This window comes from Euprymna scolopes, chromosome 45 (genome assembly GCF_053919585.1).
Source record: "Euprymna scolopes isolate OS-2025 chromosome 45, ASM5391958v1, whole genome shotgun sequence".
NCBI classification, from domain to species: domain Eukaryota; kingdom Metazoa; phylum Mollusca; class Cephalopoda; order Sepiida; family Sepiolidae; genus Euprymna; species Euprymna scolopes.
The window spans coordinates 48,944,507-48,968,886 of NC_136526.1; the positions used below are offsets into that span (position 1 = coordinate 48,944,507).

General features: G+C 32.9%; 1 protein-coding gene and 1 long non-coding RNA gene across 2 annotated transcripts in view; one reads left to right on the plus strand and one right to left on the minus strand.

Annotated features, from left to right (window-relative positions):
• Positions 1-232: 232 nt before the first annotated feature.
• Positions 233-24,380, minus strand: part of LOC145269562 (uncharacterized) — a 44,608-nt gene continuing 20,460 nt past the window's right edge. Inside the window, exon 2 of the mRNA XM_080125309.1 lies at positions 233-1,352. Coding sequence (XP_079981435.1) covers positions 461-1,352 — 892 coding nt within the window. The 3' untranslated portion in view covers positions 233-460. The remainder of the gene's footprint in view (positions 1,353-24,380) is intronic.
• LOC145269564 (uncharacterized) lies at positions 7,786-23,249 on the plus strand. Its single transcript, XR_013865099.1, has 3 exons — positions 7,786-8,436; positions 18,796-18,894; positions 21,781-23,249. It is a non-coding gene; the product is annotated as an uncharacterized LOC145269564 (long non-coding RNA).

Sequence of the window (24,380 nt, forward strand, 5' to 3'; positions counted from 1 at the left end):
TATTATAGTAAATTTGAGAGTTGATGCAGTGATTGCAGGTGATTAAATGACTTACTGACTAGATGTTTTTTTTGATGAATGATAAAAAATAATTTTTTGTGTGGTTTCAAATGTTAAAAACTTCAAAGACTATATATATATATATATATATATATATATATCCAAAAGTAATATATTTAAATAAATGGGTGTCTTATATATATATATACAGGGTGAACAGAAAGTTCTTGGACCAATTCAAAAGTGGTTTATTAATAGAAAAATTACAAAAATATAAATTAAACATGAATGAAAATTATAAGTTAGGAAACCAAGAATAAATTCAAATTATTTATTTTCAATGTGATGCCCCTTCCTTTCGATTAGACGTGCAATTCTCTGTCTGAAGTTACCAACCGAGGCACGCAGCTTTTCCTGAGGTATTTTAGCCCATTCACTCAGAAGAGATGTCTTCAAAGCATCAACACTTGGATGAGCAACAGAAAAGACCTTTGCCTCCAACAAAGACCACAGAAAAATCCATGGGATTCAAATCAGGCGATGCAGGAGGCCACATCTCCTTACTCCAGAATCTTGGAAAATGACGTTGGCACCAGTCCTGAGTTTTTCTGGAGGTGTGGGATGGTGCTCCATCTTGTTGGAAGGTGAAAGGCTGATCTTTGAAGTGTTTCTTCATCTCTTCAAATGCTGGAACCAAAATATCGTTAATGTAGCGATCTGTGTTGATGTTAACCCCCTGCTCCACGAAAATCAGAGGCGACTTCCAAGATTTGGAGACTGCAGCCCACACCATGAGGGAAGACGGCTTTTGTCGGCGGAAAACTATTCTCACGGAGTCATCAATGTCTGCTGAAGATTTTGCATAAACTTTGTCGTTCTGATTGTTAACAGTCGCTTCAATTGTGAAGAGTTTTTCATCAGAACAAACGATCTCTCGCTCTGCCGTGCCAGCCTTCAGTTCTCCAAGAAGAAGCTTTGCTCTTTCAAGTTTCTTGTGCTTTTGGGCAGGTGTGAGGTACTGCCTCTTTCTCATCTTGTAGGGGGACAACTGGAGATCGTTTTTTACGATTGCTCTCGTCGAGGTCACGCTCACATTGATGTCTTTAGCCATTTGTCTTGCAGATCTCTTCGGGTTCCTCCTTACCCTCTCTCGGACAGCTTTAATCACCTTCTTTGTTCGAGCAGTGCGAGGTCTTCCACTCCTAGGACGGTCATCAGATGTACCAAGTTCCTTAAATCTGTTCACAACATGGTACACGGTGGATTTAGCCACTTTCAAGAGCTTAATAATCTCTGAGTTTGTCCTTCCCGCGCAATGAAGTTGAATTATGGCCTCTCGTTTGCTCATTTTTCTGAAAGTTTAAACAAAATTATTTTAATATTTTTGTTGAAAATAATTAGATCAATAGTTAGACTAAATACTTACTTTATTCGAAAAGAGAAAAAGTGATTTTAACAATATTTAATTTTAAAACTAAAAATGGTCCAAGGACTTTCTGTTCACCCTATATATATATATATATATATATATATATATATATATATATATATATATATATATAATTGTACCTATTTACAATGCCTCCCCACGGGACAGAGTTAGACACCAGGGTCGTTTTTTACTATGGAGAAAAGGTACAAAAATAAAAAAATTGTCTCAGCCGTGAAGGACTGATCCTCTACCGAAAGAGAACAAGAAATGGAAGTGCAGCATCTGAAGAACAGATACTACACTTTGATCTTGGCCAAAAGGCCAAAAATTTTATATATATATAATTGTAGTCAACATTAGGAAAAATCATTTGTATTAAATTATTTTGGATGCATTAAAAAAGTAATGCTTGGGTGCATTATAAGTAATCAGACACACTTTTCCCATGATGTACTCGAAGATTATAAATATAGAATGAGAAAGATTTTGTTCATTGATGTTTTCGCAATGTTGCCATCTGTATGTGTCATCTGTATAAATGTGAACAAATGATCATTGCATGTTGCTTTGGAGATCATTAATGATCAGAAAGAGGCTGTGGTTAGAAAAGATTCTTGAGGCAAACATTGATACATATTCTCAGATAATCTGTTACTAATTTTATAGAAGTGTTTGCACCATGATTTTGAACAAGTTGTACAGGTTAATAAAAAATGTGTGCTTCACAATGACTCAGGGGAAACAGACGCATTCTCTTGGTACTGATATCACACACAAGATACATGTTCATGTTGGGAATACACACAACTTTTCAAATTTAATTTAAATCTGTAGTTGTTATCATTAAGCTGCGCCATTACATGTAGCTTGTTTGCATGAATCCAACAAACATTGGCTAGCAACAAAGTGTAGTATCTGTTTTAATATTGCACAGCCTCTTCTGTTCTCAGTCAGTGAAGGAGAAATCTTTCTAGACTGAGACAATTTTTATTTTTATTCAAAGTTTAAGTGACATATTTTAGATTACAATAGAAAAATGCGAGCATGAAAAGTAATTTGGCTAAGCTTAAACATGGAAAAGGTAAAAAAACTAGTTCTTTAAACTGGAAAAGAAAACGACAAGATATTCTAGTAAAAATATAATAAAAATTTTAACTTAAAATATTGCAGCATTAACAGTGTTTTTTTAATTCAATTTATAACATTATATAATCAATTCTAAGAATGCTGCTGCAATATTTTAAGTTATAAATTTATTATACTTTTTACTAGAATATCTTATTTTCTTTTCTAGTTTTAACAACTAATCCTTTACTTTTTCATGTGTAAGCTCAACCATATTACTTTTCATGCTCACATTTTTCTATTGTAATCTATTATTTTTCCAAGCTTCTACTAAATTCACTTGTTCTTTGTTTAATTTCAGTTTAAATCTTTTTGCCCCCATAAATATAACATATACATATGCAATAACAATGTACGGCACTCGTCTGCTTTCAGTAAAATCCCCTCAATTATCTCCCTTTATTTTTTTCATTCTCTGTTTCACTTGTTACATCTATTTTCGCGAGAGTGGTGAATTGGTAGCAACAGTAGTCGCTGAAGCGATGTAGTTGCTATGGAAACCAGTCATAAAAAACGTCGCTTACCTCCTTATGAATTTTTACAATTACACCAGTAAGGCATCATAACTCTTGTTTTACTGCACGAAAATTGAATTTTTTTTTACAATATAGCTGAGAAGGTGATCGATAAACCGTAATACTTGTTTAAAATTTGGTCAAAAAATGAGTGAGCGGTGAAGCTTTAGATCAGTTCTAAATGACTAAAACTGCCACTTAACCTTATATTCAAACACGGTAGTGTTTGAATGATACATGAATTTTCACTACATTAAAAACCAATTTTGTGTCTAACTCTGCCCACCGGGTGAGGCAATTAACTAGGAACATTATCTCTGGAAAGGTGGGTAAGTCCATTTCCTTTCACGTGTTTGATGTGGGATGTAAATTACAGCAAATAAACCATGTGACGTATTTCTCTTGGCAAATACTAATGAGGTTGTTCTTATTAAAATAAATGGCGAAATAATTACAAAACTATTTGGAGCAACATTCATGGATCAATTATAAAAATGTATAAAATAATAAGAAAATGAAGTGTCTAAATTAGTATTTGTGTTTGAATGGCCGAATACCGTTAAACGTTTGTGCAGAAAAAAAGTTTTTTTTCAGTTTGCAATGTTCTCAGCACATGCAAAAATGACAATCCTGTTTTCTTTTCCAGTTTCAAGGTGCATAGAAAATCCGTATTTCTGTCTTCCAGCTGACACGCGAATTAACCGTGCGTTCAAACGATTCCAATTAAAAAAAAATGTCCTCCCTAATGAAAGCAATACCGGCTATTTATATTCTCAAATTCGATAGCATCTCAATTTTCATATGTCACCCTTTCGTTTCCTATCAGTCGAGTTTCGCGTTTGAGTATCAGTGACTTTTTACAATATGTACACACCATTCTTGTACGTTTGTTTCCATGACCGTTGTCACAGAAAGAGTAACAAAATGTTTATAATGTTTACATTATTTATAATATTTTTTTCATTTTAGATATTGTTTAAATTATTGTTATAAATAAATTACTCTGACACATATATTAAATATTAAAAATAAGTAATTGCGACTGAAAGAAAGATTAAACAATTTTAATGTCTAGTTTGGGCGTAAAAATACTGTTACTTTAATTTTTAATTTGTATGTGGCATAATTTTCAAACATTATATATTTTATATTCTAATGTTCTTATATAGTTTTTTTTAATGAAAAAGCAAAGCCATAATATGGACATGCATACAGACTTCCTTCAGTCTTGACAGACTATGGATACCAACGGTAAGGGTGACTGCACGTGAAATTTTTGTGGCAAGAGTTGTGCAATCTCAAAGCACATCTCTCCTGAGTCGACATTGTTGAATACCAGTGGCAAGTGGAGGTTCAGGACGTATGGAAACAATGCCGAGATAAGCGGAAAGCACATACAGCACCTAGAATTCTTAAATGGTCACCCATCTGGTACTAGCCAGGCTCAATGCTGCTTAACTTTGGTGATCTTATGGTAACCATTGTGTCAACGTGATTATGCTGTATGGGAATGCATAACATTTTAATGAATTACATCTAATTTCATAATTTTATTTCTTTTTCTTTTTTATGAAACAAGTGGTGGAGGTCGCCGCTTTTCTTGAATGCATAAAGCAAATGTGGATAGAATTCGTTAATTCGATTAAATAAAAAAAAGTAAGACAAGACATTAACAAATTAAAATATCGGAAAAAGTTATATTGTATGTATCCATTTTGGGCTGAAGATCTCCAAAAAATTGACTTAATCTGATCGAGTAGGTTTTTTTTTTTCACAGTGGAAGAACACATTGTTATGACAACGTGCTGAAGGTAGCCATGTTTGGATTTTTAGAACACGCCATGAGCCACAGGGAGATAACTCAGTATAAAGCACTGAAACCCCCTCCCCACCTTAAACACTAGTTTTTCCTCCTGAAAATCGAAACATGGCTACTATACAAATGAGAGAATGACGAAATGGAGTTTCATTCTATATTAATAAACAACTTTATTTGTTATCTTCGTTAATAGAATGTACATGAGTGAAACTGGTTAGTAGGTTGAAGTGTTCTTGTATAGAGATAGAATTAATATATTGCGGGCTTGTTGAGGAGAGAACAGTTCAGTTCCGTTTACACGTGTTTATAGCTAGTAGTCGCTGGAACAAAGGAAGATGGGTATATAGAGAAAGAAAGGTCAAAGTCTTCAGTGTGTTTTAGTGTTGTCATGAGCGAGTGTGAGTTGTATCGACGAGAGTACTCCTGTAGAATGGTAAAGTTCGTGGAAATAAATGGTAGAAGAGAGTCATAGCTAGCTTGTTGTACTCACGTTCTGTCTTCTGCCGAAGCCCCGGGTGAAGTCTGCTCCCGGGCAGGGTCAAGATACAAGAGGATTAATGGTTTCAGATTTCGCCTTTTATATATTCTGTCACGTGATAGAGAGCTGGCTTGTGATTGGACAAGCCAGGGAGAGATGGATATCTAATCTCAAAGTCGTGAGAAGTAGCTTCTGCCTGTGATGTAGCGAGTGTCGACTGCTACACTACCTTTTGATCAGTATCATAACAAATTGTTTTTTTGCTGTGAAAAAAAAAACAAAATCTACTTCATCAAATTACGTGAAATTTTTTTTTTTTTCGGAGAACTTCATTCCATAACGGATATGCACACTATAACTTTATTTTTCGATATTTTCATTTTTAATGTCTTGATTAAACTGTACAAGTACAAAAACAAAAAAAAAAAAACGATTTAAAAGACTTCCAAACGTTAAAAACTATGTGATTTGATACAAAGTTAGATTTTCTTGTGTTTTGTAAAAGTTGTATGTTTTATTTCTATTTTATTTATTTATTATTTTATTTATTTATTTTTTATTTTATTTTTTATTTTTACACCATTTCCCTTTTAAACTACACTGCACAGTTTCACATTATTTTCTCTTTTAACTGATTGAATGATTTGCTTTTGTTAGACATTTTGGTATTATTGTATTATACAAACGGAAAAAAAATCTTGAAAAATAAATGGTACCTACGCAAGGTCTCAAATAATAACATATGAAAAAACTTATGAAAAACGATGAGGTAGCAAAATAATTATTAATAAAAAAAGGGGGTGCTAATGCACTTACTGATCCGCGCTATTTTTTTAATCGTATTTCCAAGTTTAATTGAAGTTTTATGATGTTTTTTTTTTTTTTATCCAATTGTAAGGTTAAAGTACAGAATAGGCACAAAAAACACCTTCCACTCCCCATGTTAAGAATAGCTTTTTAAATAATAGCGTCATTATTTCAGCACAGATCAATAAGTGTTGTATGAGTACCTAAAAAGAAAACGAAAACACAGGTTTTTATTACTATACACATGGATTCGAAAAAATTGTAAAAAAACAAATATATAACAAATAAACGCCATCAAAGGCAAGATAAGTTATTTTTCTACTTAACTGGATACTTTTTTTAAATATTTTTATTTAATGTAACATGTTTATTCAGCTTGAAAAACACACAGTGTTTACCGATGTGAAAATTCAAAATGGCGCCTGACTCTCTCTTGAACACGGTAAGTTTGGGAAACTGAGTTAAAAATAAGAAACTATACAAAATACTGTTAGAAATCCGCCGAATGTATGTCAGCCTATGTCACGGCAACATATTTAGCGAGTTTCTAAAAGTATTTTTTATTGTATTTTTTTAATTTTTAACTCAGTTTCCCAAACTTACCGTGTTCAAGAGAGAGTCGGGCGCCATTTTAAATTTTCCAATACATAAACACCGCATGTTTTCGAGTTGAATTAACATGTTACATTTAATAAAAACACTAAAAAAAATATCCAGTTAGGTAGACAAGTAACTTATCTTGCCTTTAATAGTATTTATTTGTTATATATTTGTTTTTTGACAAGTTTTCGAATCTATGTGTTTAGTAATACAAACTCGAAATCACTATATATATATATATATATATATATATATATATATATATATATATATATATATATATATATATATATATATATAAGAGGTTGAAGAAATGTTGCTTACGTCACGTAAGGAACGTAATTCAAAATGTCGGGCAAAATTTTTCGAAAACAGTTTTTTATTAAAAAATAATTTTTCGTTTTCCTTAATTTTGGATATGTTATTATTTGCGTTACTTGAAATTCATATTTTTTCGTTATTATAATATCATTCATTATTATAATATCATTCATCATATGGACATTTTTACAGTTCGTAGCGTCTTTTTCAAAATAAAAAAAAGCAATAAAAAGTTATATTTACGTTGGCCCTTCAAACACAACTGAGTTTTTAAATGTGTAGCTTCATGGTTGGCCTTGACTCGCTCATCTTCCAATGTAGATAAAAATAAAATGAGTGCATTACTGCATTATTACTTTAAATTAAAAACCCCCAAAACAATGGTTTCAACTAATTATTATTATTTTTTAATTCTAATAAGTTACAATGGTAGCTTCCAAATTATGCAATGGAAATTGCTTGAAAATTACGGAATTATTAAAAAAAAAAAAAGGGGGGGTCTTTTTTTAATTATTTATTTATTTTTTTTTTTACTCAGTGGTCACCACTTATTAAGGCCTGGAAGCCACTCAGGGATAAGGGTTATTGCAAGTACATTACGTTAGTGTGGAGAACGGAAAATTACCTCCCTTTTAAACTCTCCTGAGTTTTACGATCGTTTTCTTCAAATTCTATTTTTCTAATTTTCTTTAATAAATAATTTTCTACCTCTTCGATTTTCGTAATTTTTGGATATAATTATCTTAAAAATACGAGGAATACGTAGATACCATTGTTTACATATAAAATTCAGTTTTACGATTTCTGAAATTTCGTCCCAATAGTGTGGAAGCGCCAAAAAACTATTTATAATTATAAAAACAATGAATGTGCGTATTCGGCGTGGTCGGGGAATAAAAATACCGAGAATAACAACAACAATTTAAAGGTGACGAGAGAGAGAGAGAGAGAGAATAGGTTGATGACGCATGCGCCGACTACTCCAATCTGACAACAAAACCTGCTCAGCTTCGAAACTCATGAGTTCACAAGACTAGACTTATATTCAATGTAACAACGATGACAATAAAAAAGTAATAATTTACAGAATGATAAGTAAAAATAAAATGTAACAATTGTGTTTACAATAAATAATAATAACAAACTTTGCAAAGAAAGAGGGAGAGAAACCCAGTAGAAAACCTCAGTTTTGATGATGACACAATGCGTTATTTGACCTTGACGAGATTCACTTAATTCTGCTTAACCCCCCCCCCACAAAAAAAACAAACAAACAACAATCGTTAAAACATCAACGAATGTTTCCATCAAACAAGCCAAGCAAAAAAGATTCAATAATGTAAGTATTACTTGAATTATTTCACATTTTTGTGAAGCAGTTTTTATTAATTTTCGAAAGGAAATGTAATTAAGTTATGTATTTTAGTGGCGTAAATTATTTGACAGACAAAAAATTACATGAATTATTTATTTTTATATAAAACATATTATTAGACCTTAAGGCTGAAATAAAACCCGAAAAAATTTAATGTTTATTATTTTTTTTTCAACATTTTTTATTAGACTAAGTATACAACAATCGAGACCGCCATCTTGTTTTGAAAATTTGGCTTTTCTATGGCTTCACAGATTGGCCTTTTTGGAGCAAAATTTCACCTTTTTTACGCGCTTGTGTGGAACCATGGTCTACGCAAGAGTGTAAAAAGGCTAAATTTGGCCTCGGAAAGGCCAATTTTTCAATCCTTAGGCAGGCCAAAATTCTCGCTGTTTAGAAAAATTAGATAAAAATAAAAAAATTATACAAAATACTGTTTGAAACTCACTCAATAAATGTTACTGTAGGGAAACATGCGACTTACCTAACAACACATGTGCATAATTCAACGGGTCGGTTGTGGAATGAAATGAATGAAGAAGAAAGAAACAAAAATGGCTGCCTTATCTCTTAATATGCCTGCAATGTGACCACCCGATATGCAAATGAGATGCACCTGGTTGGCGATAAAAGAGGGTTTATTTTTTAGAGGGACGTTCATTTTGAAGTTGGATTTCAAAGAAATAAGTTGAATTAGCAGAAGTTTGTTTGGAGTTGAGAGAAGATGCGTTACATATACAGAAGTTTGGAAGTTGGAAGTTTGGACAACAGTGCCAACCTTACCCAGCTAATTATTGGTGTGACGGGCAGAAGAAATAACACTCAAGTTATTGAATTATAAGCTATTTCGGCTTTCGGTGTACGGTGATACGAAAGGCAGAAAATGGACAGATTCAACTTTCGCTTGATACTTGAGTTTGATGGATCTACCACTGGACTGTCTGTCATCGAATGGGTGGAAAAGGCTGAAAAGATCTGTACACTGTGCAGAATTAAAAACCCAGCAACAGTCATTCCTTTGAGCAACTTGGGGATGAACCAGACTAGGATACAATCAAACACAGCCTGTATACAGCGTTTGGTACAGATCCGTTTGTTGCATGGCAACAGTCCACGAGCAGGCAACTTCACCCCAATGAAACAGTTGATGTGTACCTAGCCGACCTACGAAAGTTGTCGGTACCATTTGGTGGGGTTAACGATAAGATATTAAGATGTGCCTTTTTAGTAGGCTTACATGAGGAGGTCAACAAACTGTTACGGGCATTGTCACGAATTGATGGATTGACAACAGACGAGTTATTAGCCCGAGCTCCAAACATTTGTAAGGAACAGGAGCCAATTGCAGCAGCAACTAGTATTCAACATGCAACAGTCGAACCGCATGGAAGCAATGTAGATTCTCTCCCAGGTAGTAATAAGCGTGTAGGCCCAGTGTGCTATAAATGTGGGGAGGCCAATCATTTTCCTAAGGATTGCCGGAGTGATAGGTGTGTATATCCACGAGCACAGAAAACAGTACAATGCTATAGCTGCAATAAGTATGGGCACATATCTGGCAACTGTTCGGGAAATGACGTTGGGGGCAAGGTACTATCACCACCCTTGCCCCTTGCCAACCAATAAACACAGGATTACTGGTCATTGGCGTTAAAATTGACGATGTGCAGTGTTCAGCACTCATAGACACAGGGTGTTCCCGGTCTATAGTTAGTGCATATTACTGTCAGATGTGGCAGGAGCAACCAGTCGGTATTATAACGATCAATGGTTTATCCCGAGCATGTGGTGAAGGAACAGTCACGATCTGTACTGTGAAGGGTGACACAGCCAAAGTTGATGTTCTGGTGATGCAAGAAAAACCCCTTGGCTATGACATGTTGATTGAAATTAATGCAATACAAGCACTAGGAGGCGTCATAATCACAGCGACTGGAGGTGTAATGCTTGGAGAAGGAAAAGAAGTCTGTGCAGCCATGTCTATTGAAGAAAAGGACTTCTGTGCTACGTTGTCAACAAAAAGGCGTGGACTGCAAAGTGGAAATGGACTATGAGCCAGGCACCAGATCGGCTGTGCAACACCATTCCAGAGTATGCAGTTTCCATGAAGAATAGGGCCGCATATGAAGAAGAACTTCAGACGTGGATTGATAACGGATGGTTAATACCGTACCCACAGGAACGTCTGGGACCACCCAAAGAATTAATTCCGCTCATGGCTGTTGAACAACCTACTAAAGACAAAATTCGGCCCATAATGGATTACCGAGAATTGAATCAACATGTTGATGCTTTCACTGGAAACGCAGATGTGTGCGCTGCTAAACTAAGAGAGTGGCGTCAGAAAGGGAGTAATGTAGCACTGCTGGATTTGAAGAGAGCCTACCTGCAGATACGTGTCCATGAGTCATTATGGCGATTTCAGACAGTGATAATCAAGGGAAAACGATATTGCTTGACACGTTTAGGTTTTGACCTAAACGTAGCACCCTTAATAATGACAACTATTATTAAAACTGTTTTGATGCGGGATGAAACCACAGCTAAAGCTGCTTCAGCTTACATTGATGACATCTACATTAATGAGGATATAATGTCTGCAGATGTGGTTCGCGCAAAACTGGAATCGTTTAGGTTAATAAGCAAAGACCCTAAGCGCCTAAAGGACAGGGTGCTCGTGTTAGGCCTAGAGGTTTATCAGAAGGGCAATACTTTGCGATGGAAGCGAGGGAGTACAATTCCAGAGTTACCCAGTGTACTGACAAGACGCATTGTGTTTTCTATTTGCGGTAAATTAGTAGGACATCTACCTGTCTGTGGATGGCTCCAATCGGCAACAGGAGTGTTAAAAAGACAAGTAACTGCAGTAACCAAAGGATGGGACGACATGGTGGATGATGATTCTCTCCAGCAAATGATGGCTGAAATGTTGTCCAGAGTACATAGGAACGACCCTGCCCAGGGTGAGTGGCAAGTATCTGGAAACGAACTGAATGCATGGGTTGACGCAAGTTCACTGGCTACAGGTGTCGTGTTGGAACAGTTGGGTGCTGTTGTGGAAGATGCATGCTGGCTTTGTCCGAAAAATGATGCCCAGCATATAAATTTGGCAGAACTTGATGCCACGTTAAAAGGGCTTAATCTTGCATTGCAATGGCAGGCTAAGGTTGTGCATCTCCACACTGACTCATTGTGTGTTTACCACTGGTTGACCGACACCTTGACTGGAAAGGCTCGAGTTAAGACTAGAGCTGCAAGTGAGGTGTTAGTACAAAGGAGACTGGCGATAATAAAGCATAAATAGTTGATGAATACAGCTTGCAGGTGGACATTACCTTAGTTTCGTTGATGCAGAACTTGGCTGATAGCTTGACTAGAGTACCAAAGAGAAGATTGATGTAATGAGGCAGGGATCTGATCCTCCACAACAGACATGAGCGGCCGTAGCAGATCAATAAACACTTGACCAGATCCGTACAATACATCAGCAGAGTGGACATCCCGGAATTCGGAGGACAACATATTTTGTCCGAAGAGTGTGTCCTTCAACTACAAGAGCATCAATCAAGGCAGCTTTACACTTGTGTGAAGACTGTCAGCGAATTGATCCGGCACTGTCCCAATGGCAAAAAGGGAAGCTTGAGGTGGAGGACAACTGGTATCGAGTAGGAATGGGTGTAACGCATTATGAGGGCAAGCATTTTTTGACCTTGACAGATTGTGGTCCAACACGTTTCACGATATGGCGCCTGTTGACACGACAGGATGCGTCTAGCATTATACAACAGTTGAGAGCTGTCTTTTTTGAACGTGGTGCCCCGCTGGAAATTCTGACTGATAATGTCACTATGTTTCGATCTCAAGAATTTCAGAAATTTATGCAGGAATGGGGGATTAGAATGCGTTACCGATGTGCATATTTTCCAGAAGGTAACAGTATAGCGGAGTGGTGTCACCTCACCATTAAGAGAATTGCGGCCAGGACACAGTGTTCTATTCCAGAAGCTGTGTACTGGTATAATGTGACACTAAAGAACAATGCAACACCAGAAACTGCACCAGCTAATGGGATTGACCGCTATGAACAGCGTATAAAAGGAATTTGTCACACCATCAGTGGTTAGCGTTGTCAATACACCATATCAAGTGGGAGACCGTGTTTGGGTAAAACCCCCGAATGCTGGGTGCACTGTAAAATTTTGCAGAGGAAAAATAGAAAAAATCATAAGTCCTCAGACCAAGTTGATTAATGGTGTACCACGTCATGTAAAAGATATCCACTCCTGTTATACCTCTTCTGATTCTGAGGATAATGAGGAAGATCACATACAGTTCAGGGATGATCCTGATCGCCTACTGCCCCTACAGGTGAGCATAGAAACACTACCTACAGAACCAGATGAGGGAATGATGGAACATACTAGTGGCAATAGTGATGAGAATGATGGACATGAGGAAGTAATACCACCAGTTCCTCATCAAAGTACCCGAGAAAGATGAGTACTACCCACCCGCCGTGATTGTGAAACACCGCCTATAGCACCACAAGAGGGGATGATGGAACATACTGAGGAAGATGGAACCGAGGCAGTGATGCCTCCGATTCTTCGAAGGAGTACCCAACAAAGACAGATACTGCCCCCTTGCCCTGATTGTGAAACACCGCACAGGGACCCACAAGAGGGGATAATAGAACAGACTGGTGGCAATAACGGTGGTAATGAGGAAGATGGCAATGAGGAAGTGCTTCCCCCGATTCTTCAAAGAAGTGCCCGACAAAGACGACTGCGCCCCCTGCCCTGTGTGTGATCATGAGATCAGGGGGGAGTGTAGGGAGACGTGCGACTTACCTAACTAGCACGTGTGCATAATACAACGGGTCGGTAGTGGAATGAAATGAATGAAGAAGAAAGAAACAAAAATGGCTGCCTTATCTCTTTATATGCCTGCAATGTGACCACCCGATAAGCAAATGAGATAAAAGAGGGTTGGTTTTTTAGAGGGACGTTCATTTTGAAGTTGGATTTTGAAGAAATAAGTTGAATTAGCAGAAGTTCGTTTGGAGTTGAGAGAAGGTGCGTTAAGTATACAGAAGTTTGTAAGTTGGAAGTTTGGACAACAGTGTCAACCTTACCCAGGAAATTATTGGTGTGACGGGCAGAAGAAATAACACTCAAGTTATTGAATTATAGTTACCGTTACATACACTGACATATATTCGGTCAGTTTCTAACAGTATTTTGTATACTTTTTTAGTTTGGACTCATTTTCCTAAACTTAATGTATACTACAGCGAGTTCGCCGCCAAAACGCTGCATGTTTTTCGAGCTGATTAAACATTTTACATTAGATAAAAACACTAAAAACTTATTCAGTTAGGTAGAAAAGCAACTTATCTTGCCTTTGATAACATTTATTTGTTATATATTTGGTCTTTGATAACTTTTTCGAATCTATGTGTAACAAACCCAGTCACTCTTCTAACTTATTTTTAAGTGTTTTTTTAAGTCGAAATATGATGCATCCGGAATTCTGAAGAATTTCCCTGATCTTGTTGTTATAAGTTTACAACTAGGCACTACTTGTGTTTCAAACTTAAAAAACGCCTTAAAATAAGTAAAAGCACTAAAAACTTATTCAATTAGCGCCAGTATTAATATTATGACCGCATATTGGTCAAGGGAGATAACTCAGCATGACGATGTTATTGAGAATTGTTGTCTGCCTCTTCCATTTTGTATTTAGTTTTCCAGTTTTGTTTGGAGTTTCGTTCGGTCCATTCGAGAATAAAGTCTCTTTGTTCCTTCAAACGATTTCGTGTTATATACCTTTATTTACTTGCATGTTGACACCGGTTTATTTACCCTCATTCGCTATTCCAAAGGAAAAATAACAATACATATAAAAAATTTAAATGGCTTAAAATATTTCAATATTGTTATATATATATATATATATATATATATATATATATATATATATATATAACAATATTGAAATATTTTAAGCCATATATATATATATATATATATATATATAAAATACATATATATATATATATATATATATATATATATATAAAATACATATATATATATATATATATATATATATAAAATACATATATATATATATATATATATATATATATATAAATACATATATATATATATATATATATATATATATATATATATATATAAAATACAGGCAATTACTATATAGAAAGAGCTTGATAAGCTAAGAAAAAATCTTTTTAAATTTTTTAAATCCAATTAAAATCAAGGAAGTAATGACTATTTTTATGCCCTGCGTGTTTGGATATTTCCCCCTCTTTCAGACCATATGCGTTTTGTCACATTTTTTGCACTACTTTTTCAGTAAAAATGCTATATCTTTGTTAAAACACAAGACTAAGCAATGAAATTTGCCATATAAGTGTGTTTTTGTGCAAGGAATCTGAATATGCTACTGAATATATCCAGAAATGAATGGTTTTTAAATAATCTGCGGTAAATGCACATAAATATGCTGCGATTGCTTAAAAATGCCATGTATTCATTAAAAGAAAAGAAGTTAGAGAACTCAAAGTTTAGTTGTAATGCATTTTATGTGCCAAAAACTGAAATCGAAATCTAGGATTCGTTAAAAATCAATATATTGCAATATTTCTTTGGTATTATTGTAGATTAACACCTTCTGTTACCCCTCCCCATCTAACCACATCTCAAAAATTTGTGATTCTACCTTTATAGACAATTGCATGTGAACAACTTGAAAAACTTTAATAAAAGATAAAAATTATTTTAGAATTTAATGTAAAATGATTTCTCATTTTGAATCATTCGAGCGTTTTAGGGCAGTTACCCCCCCCTTTCCTATGATAGATAAATCCTGGGTATTTCTTTGTTTGTTTGTTTGTTTTCTAAAAGGTGATTATGCATGGTTTTAAGAGGGTCTTTGTGCAATTATGAGAAGGTAGGGAGGTTGCCACTCTGACTTTAGGTTAATGATAGGGCTAAGGAAAATTATGTGTGAACATCCTGAAGACTTGATAGAAACAAAACAAAAACAATTTTAGAATTTGGAGTGGGGGTTGGTTTCACATAAATGTAAAATAATTCACCATTTCAAGACGATCCTAGCGTTTTAGGAAAGTTGACCAATTTATTTTTTTTGGGGGGGATTAATCATGTGCACTTTTCTTTAAACGTTTTTATGCTTTTTTTCTTTTTACGTTTATATAAGCTCACAAAGGAAGTTTGTTTAGTGGAGAGCTCTGCCACTTGTACTTAGCGTTATTGTTAAGACTAAAAGAATTTTAGGAGGCTGGCCACTCGTACCTAGGATTAAACATAGAATTAAGGGATGAAAATTAGAAGTGTGTGTACCGTTTGTACACATGAACCAAAACAATGATCGTTCACATTTTTGCTTGTTAAAATATTTTAAAATTTACTACTACCCAATTTTTAAAAATATTTGTATGGTTGATAACAAAATAGCTCTAACTAAACATGTAAGAATTTTTTTTTATAACCAGATTTTCAATTAAAAAAAAATCGATTTGGAATAAAAATAAACAACAAAAACAAATGTCTGTTTACGCCATGTTATCACTGCTGCTGCTGAGTGCTATGGTCACTAATACTACAGAAGTCTTGATTCAAATTCATAACGACTTTTTCGGATATTATGTTTTTTAAATTGCTACGTACCACTAGAGAAAACACTGTTCAATCATCTTTTTTAACGAATAAACATTGTAAAAAGATTGTTTTATTTAATAGTGAGTGTCCGAAGAAATTTTTTTTCAAAACTTTCAATACTCATCATTTTGAAATCCTTTTTTAACACAAGAAAAAACGAGTGGTCAAATGAATTTCGGACACTCGAAATTATTAAAAATGACATCTCTTTTGGCTAATTTCCAAATTTCATTAAAAAATTCTTAACAGAAACACAGTATGAATGTTTAGAAATCCGGGGAAGGGGGGGAGGGTTGTTACAAAATCTTACCGAAAATGCTGTTTTATGATGTTCACATTTTTATCACTTTATTTGCTTAAAACTCTAAAACTATATAATGTATGTTATTATTTACTAATTCATTTAAAAGTATATTCATTTCAGAACAAAACGGTGGCATTTTGAAGACTTTGGTTTTTAAAATATGACTATTTTAGCAGAACTCCCTTGAAATCTGATTATCCAAAGCGTTTTAACAGCCATGTGTATTGCTAAGAAAAATAATTTTATTTCTTTGAATAAGGAGTATATTACTCACCAACTAATTGGACGAATGCCTGAAGGGATTCCTGGACTATCAAAGCATCTCGTATTCACATATACGAGTTGTTCAAGTATATCTCAGTATGTCTGAACATGCCATAAGCCGTGGTGCCCAGAAAATAATGAGACTATTTCTTCCTTTGAGGCGTAGAGAAATAACCTTGTATATTGTTGGTCTCTTGATAGCATCTATGCCCTATTCCTTGAGACGAACTGGTAGAAGTCGTATGCTCATCCACACCATGGCTTCACAAATGATGGTATGCAAGTACCTGATGTCAACAGAGACACCACTATCCAAAAGAATAATATTGTGGAGATGATGTTGTGACAGGTGGCAAATTACTGCCCCAGCATATCACAGAGTGCCATTGTTAAGAACTCAATGTAAGTACCAAATGGTTGGTAAGCCATAAGACATCATTTTGACTTCCAGAATAGTGGCTCTCATTTTCTGGACTTTGATATCATAAGGTTTGAACTGGACAAACGCTCAGACTTGCAGCCTATGCATGCACGCCAGAAAAAAAAAAAAAAACAGACTCGGGAGTTTTTACTACGAAAAAGTTAATTTCACAAAAATTACAAGTTTTTACATATGAACCTCGTTCAGTTCGATTACACCGGAAACATCAAGATTCTCCAAAATCTCCGGTCCTGGATATAACCTAAAACTATATACGATGATGAGTGCCCCAACTTGCAGGCCTTAAGGAGTGTGGAGCCACACTTTAATTGCCATTGCTCCCAGGTCCACTCTGACCCAGAGTGGTAGCACCTGTTAGGGTCCCAACTATGGGTTAAATAGATTACAACTTAAAAAACAAATATACTATATTAAAAAAATCATTCTCCAAAATCACCAGATTCGGCATTAAATAACCTGAAAAGGGTTGATATGCCGTGAAACAAACCAACCAACCAACCAAAATCTCCAAAATCTTATTCTTCGTTCTCCATGATGGCGGTGGTAGCGACGGCCAGGTAGAGGTGGTATCTCTTGGTTAGGTTCTCTCTCCCTGAAGGTCAAGCTTAATCTCCAAAATAAGCCTAGGCATTTGCTTAAGTACTAAGGTAAAAGGGTTGGCCGTGGCAATCCGCTTGACCAACCAGAATCCAACACATCAAACGGGGAATTCCCAACACTTTTGCGTGCGTGCACCTCTGCCATGCCTGTGATAGCTTGTGTATCTCAGATCAAAACTCAATGTCGACTCTTACGTCCCCAAAAAGGTCAAAATTGTCATGTCTGAGCAGGGGTTCCTCAGGACAACGTGTATGATCTCGTTCCACATTATTCTGACACTTCCTGTCATTTCTACCAGCAATAAAAAATATGTTTTTACAAAACACATCAAACTCATATCTTCTATTATTTTCTATTACTTGTTCATTTTTGCATTTTTAAAGCAGTTTTTGTTTTTCTAGCAGCCGCGTTTATAAATAGAGTCTACCAAATGTGAGGGACCCTACACCATTAGGAGATAAAAATATTGCAACATCTTACATTAAACTTACCTGTAAAACTGACAGCTTAACCTTAATTCTAATTTTTCCCCGAGTTTTTAGATAGGAGAACCTATCACAGTTTTAGAGCCAACGTGTTCATTCTTGATTACGTGTGATGGTGAAATAATAATGTTTTGGAGGTGTATACTCTTTTATTGGTGTAAATGTGTGTTGATATATTATGTTGCAAAATGTAAATATAATCTCAAACTATTATTTTCTATTACTTGTTTATTTTTTTGTGTTTTTAAAGCAGTTTTTGTTTCGATGTAATGCAATAGTTTTTCTTTTCAATGTAAAAGAATTTATTTAATCTTGACTTCAAATTATTTCAATTTTAATCGTAATATTTTACATTCTGTTTTTTTTTTTAATTATTATAATAACTAGATTTGATTTCTTGGTGTTAAAATATATAAATAAATAAGAATTTTGTTAATTTGTTTTAATAATAATTATGAAATCCAAACTGTTTACGTCTTCATTATGGAAAATCAAAATTAATTGATTTATCTTTTGCAGATTTTTTTCCGGAAAACTGCATATAATTATAGCCAAAAACATCAAATAGAGCTTAAAAAATAGATTGCTTCTCAGTGGTAAAGAATTTATTAATAACAGGTAATTATCGGAATTTGTCAAATATTTTGTGTTTATTATTTTTTTTTAATATGGTAATGATATAAATAAAATTAACATAAACAGTTTTATTCATATTATTGTACTTAAAATAGAATACAATGTTTTACTAATTTAACATATAAAATTTTACACGACATATTCTTTGACTTCTGTTTAAACATTTCATTTATATCCTTTACATTTAAGACATGAAATATCACAATTGAAATTAGAAGTAAATGAATGTACTTTACAAATTACAATGCAAAAAAAGTATAACAATAAAACATAAAACTCCAAAAATGTGGCGAAATTTAATTTAATTTAATTTTTTCCTGTACTTGCATCTAACAATTTACACTTTTTGTAAACATATTTTTATGTATTTTCTTCATACATATATATATATATATATATATATATATATATATATATATATATATATATACATGAAATTTCTGTTGAAACTTCCCCACATCCAAAAAGAAAATTGTACTCACACTTAACAGTTTACGGTTAAAAAAGTAAAACTTTCACATTTTCTTGAAGAAAATAGAAAAACTTTTTTTGATAAATAGTTTGAAAAAAATGATTAGTGGTCTTGCCCGATCTATGCTTAAAAGGAATTCCCAAGTATCCGGGTCAAATAATAAAAATATAACAAGATTTGAAAAATCATTAGCAAAGGACAATTTGTTATAATATAGAAAACATTTACAAGAAATATAAAAGGTAAAAACATTTAATCAGAGAAGTGAAAAGGGAATTTTAGAATTGTTAAAAATCAATAGCAATTTATAGGAAAATAATTTGCCATTTTGTATTATTTAAATTCTTCAGATTACTATTCTTCTCTTGAGTGTTCTTTTCACTACATTTCGGTTGAAGGCACTTATGACTTTCAGATGTATATTGCACAACTTATGAACTTTCTGCCATACTTTATGCAATCCATGAAAGAAGCATTTCCTCGTTCAATCAACCCTTACTCAATCTAAGTTGTAATTCACAATTGTATTCTGGGTTGCCTGCACTAAGGATTGAACCTGCAAATCCAATCGAATTTTACACAGTACTATATTGAAAAAAAAGTACAAAACTAAAATAATTTTTTCCACTACTATATTGAAAATACAATACAAAACTAAACTAATTTTTTCCACTACTATATTGAAAATAAAATACAAAACTAAGCTAATTTTTTAAATACTATATCAAAAGTAAAATACAAAACTAAACTAATTTTTTCCAATACTATATTGAAAGTAAAATACAAAACTAATTTTTTCTAATACTATATTGAAAGTAAAATATACAACTAAACTAATTTTTTCCAATACTATATTGAAAATAAAATACAAAACTATTTTTTTCCAATACTATATTGAAAGTAAAATACAAAACTAAATTAATATTTTCCAATACTATATTGAAAGTAAAATACAAAACTAATTTTTTCCAATATTATATTATGCACATAAAATACAAAACTTAACTAATTTTTTTCTAGTATTATATTGAACGTAAAATACGAAAATAAACTTATTTTTTTCCAATACTATATTGAAAATAACATACAAAACTAAACTAATTTTTTTAAATACTATATCAAAAGTAAAATAAAAAACTAAACTAAATTTTTCCAATACTATATTGAAAGTAAAATACAAAAATAATTTTTTTCTAATACTATATTGAAAGTAAAATACAAAACTAAACTAATATTTTCCAATACTATATTGAAACAAAAATAAAAAATTAAACTAATATTTTTAAATACTATATTGAAACTAAAATACAAAACTAATTTTTTCCAATACTATATCGAAAGTAAAATAAAAAACTAATTTTATCCAAAACTATATTAAAAGTAAAATACAAAACTAAACTAATTTTTTCCAATACTATATTAAAAATAAAATACAAAACTAAACTAATTTTTTCCAATACTATATTGAAAGTAAAATACAAAACTAAACTAATTTTTTTCAATACTGTATTGAAAGTAAAATACAAAACTAAACTATTTTTTCCAGTACTATATTAAAAATAAAATACAAAACTAAACTAATTTTTTCCAATACTATATTGAAAGTAAAATACAAAACTAAACTAATTTTTTTCAATACTGTATTGAAAGTAAAATACAAAACTAAACTAATTTTTTCCAATACTATATTAAAAATAAAATACAAAACTAAACTAATTTTTTCCAATACTATATTGAAAGTAAAATACAAAACTAAACTAATTTTTTCCAATACTATATTGAAAGTAAAATACAAAACTAAACTAATTTTTTCAAAAATTATATTGAAATTAAAATACAAAACTAAACTAATTTTATCCAATACTATATTGAAAGTAAAATACAAAACTAAACTAATTTTTTCCAATACTATATTAAAAGTAAAATACAAAACTAAACTATTTTTTCCAGTACTATATCGAAAGTAAAATACAAAACTAATTTTTTCCAATACTATATTGAAAGTAAAATACAAAACTAAACTAATTTTTTTCAATACTGTATTGAAAATAAAATACAAAACTAAACTAATTTTTTTCCAATACTATATTGAAAATAAAATACAAAACTAAACTAATTTTTTCTAGTACTATATTGAACGTAAAATACAAAACTAAACTAATTTTTTTCCAATGTCAAGTATTTAATTGTAATTGCTTCTAAGTATTCCTTCAACAGTAATTGATTATAAGTATTCCTTCAAGTGTAAATAAAACTTTTTAAATTAAATAACGAATTTATTTCATATAAACAATAGACAATGTATTTACAAATATTTTAATTGTCTTTTTTTCACAAAAATATATATAAATTAATATCTATTGAAATTCATCTTTTAATTCTTTTCTATCTTGCAGAATATCATTCATTTATGAGAAAAACAGTATCATTGGATTTGAATGGATCTACATGTTCTTGGTGACTTTTAATATGAAACTGTATTACAAAATATACAGATGATCGCATTGTATATAATAATATGTCATTTTCAAACATTAGTTAAAATCTATTACTTTTGAAATACCTGTTTCTGTTCAAACAAACATGCATAATTCCTATGAAAACGCATACAAGAAACAAAACACATTCTTCCAAATATGTGGCTTTAGTTTAATTTTAAAGTATAAGTCACAGCTCCATACTAATAATATGAAGTTCCAAAGAATTGTCACAAACTTCCGTGTGATGTAAATGTATATAAATATCATTTGTTCTGAGTCCCCCGTTATATATGTCTCCAGTATAAACCCCCTGCTACACAACATTCCGCGGGTGGAAAGAAAGTCTCTCCACCTCCTAAAAATGGTGGCCACAAAGTGGCTGCTCATTTTACGTTAAATTATTTTTAAAAAGTGACCCTACTTTTTACAAATGAACATTTCTTTATATTTTCCAAACGTTTACCGTAATTGTAAACGTTATTTTCGTTTTCAGTGTCCCCGAAAACACATAAAAGTGTTAAGTTTTAAAGAATTTTCCAGGGTGGAGTGGTTCTACATATTTACCAAAATATTTCACTTTATTTGGTCAAGTAGTGTTTTGTTTTTTGTTTTCTTACAACTTCTAAAGTATCTGCTTCTTTTCTAACAAATATGCATAATTCATATGCAAATACATACGAGGAATAAAACACATTCTTTTGAAATATGCGGCTCTTCCTTTACAAGTAAAAATCTATTCTGCACAAATAAAAGTAAACCAATATGGTAAAACATATATATGTTCTTGGAAAGTAAACAATATATGTGGCGATATGTGTGAACACGTAGTGGAGACAAACTGAATTCTTGTGAAGTTTGTAACTCTTCTTTAACAAGAAAATAAAATATTTGCAACGCATGAAAACGCACATTGAAAAAAAAAACATATTCATGAAAATACTATGTTGCAACGCATTCTAAATAGACATCATATCTTTGTCAAATATGTAGCTCTTGCTTTAGACATAGATGCGCTATGTTCAAACGCATGTAAAACATACTAGAGAGAAGCCATATTCTTGTGAAGTATGTGGCTCTTCCTTTGCACAAAAATCTTATAGGATACTACATATGCGTACACACACTGTAGGGATACCATGTACTTGTGAAGTATGTGGCTTTTTTTATAGTGCAACATATATGACTTTATACTAGAGAAAAACCATATTGAAACACAATATGTGGCAATACATACAGACACATACTGGAGAGAAACCATATTCTTGTGAAGTATGTGGCTCCTCCTTTACACGGAAAACCAATATTTTGCAACATATGCGAATACATACTGGAGATAAACCTCATTCTTGTGAAATATGTGGCTCTTCTTTTACAATTAAACAAAATATGTTCAAACATATGAGAACACATACAGGAGAGAAACCATATTCTTGTGAAGTATGTGGCTCTTTTTTTACACAGAAACAGAACATGTTGACACACATGCGAATACATACTGGAGAGAAACCATATCCTTGTAAAGTATGTTGTACTTCTTTTACAAATAAACAAAGTATGTTGCAGCACATGCGAAAACATACTGGAGAGAAACCATATTCTTGTGAAGTATGTGGCTCTTCCCTTTCAACAAAACAAAGGTTGTTACAACACATGCGAACACATACAGGAGAGAAACCTCATTCTTGTGAAGTATGCGGCTCTTCTTTTACCCTGAAACAAAATATGTTGATACACATGCGATTACATACTGGGGATAAACCATATTCTTGTAAAGTTTGTGGCACTTCCTTTACACATAAACAAAATATGTTGCAGCACATGCGAAAACATACTGGAGAGAAACCATATTCTTGTGAAGTATGTGGCTCTTCTCTTTCAACAAAACAGAGTTTGTTACAACACATGCTAATACACACAGGAGAGAAACCATATTCTTGTGAAGTATGTGACTCATCGTTTAAATATAAACAAAGTATGTTGACACACATGCGAAAACATACTGGAGAGAAACCATATTCTTGTGAAGTATGTGGTTCTCTCTTCACACATAAACAAAGTATGTTGAAGCACATGCAAACGCATACTGGAAAGAAACCATATTCTTGTGAAGTATGTGGCTCTTGTTGTACTACAAAGGAAGGTGTGTTGAAACATATGCGAACACATACAGGAGAGACACCATATTCTTGTGAAGTATGTGGCTCTTCTTTTTCACAGAAACAAAATATGTTGAGACACATGCAAATACATACAGGAGAGAAACCATATTCTTGTAAAGTATGTGGCTCTTCTCTTTCAACAAAGCAAAGTTTGTTACGACACATGCGAACACATACTGGAGAGAAACCATATTCTTGTGAAGTATGTGGCTCTTCTCTTTCAACAAAACAAAATTTATTACAACACGTGCGAACACATACAGGAGAAAAACCATATTCTTGTCGAGTATGTGGTTCTTCCTTTACACAGAAACAAAGTATGTTGAAGCACATGCAAACACATACTGGAAAGAAACC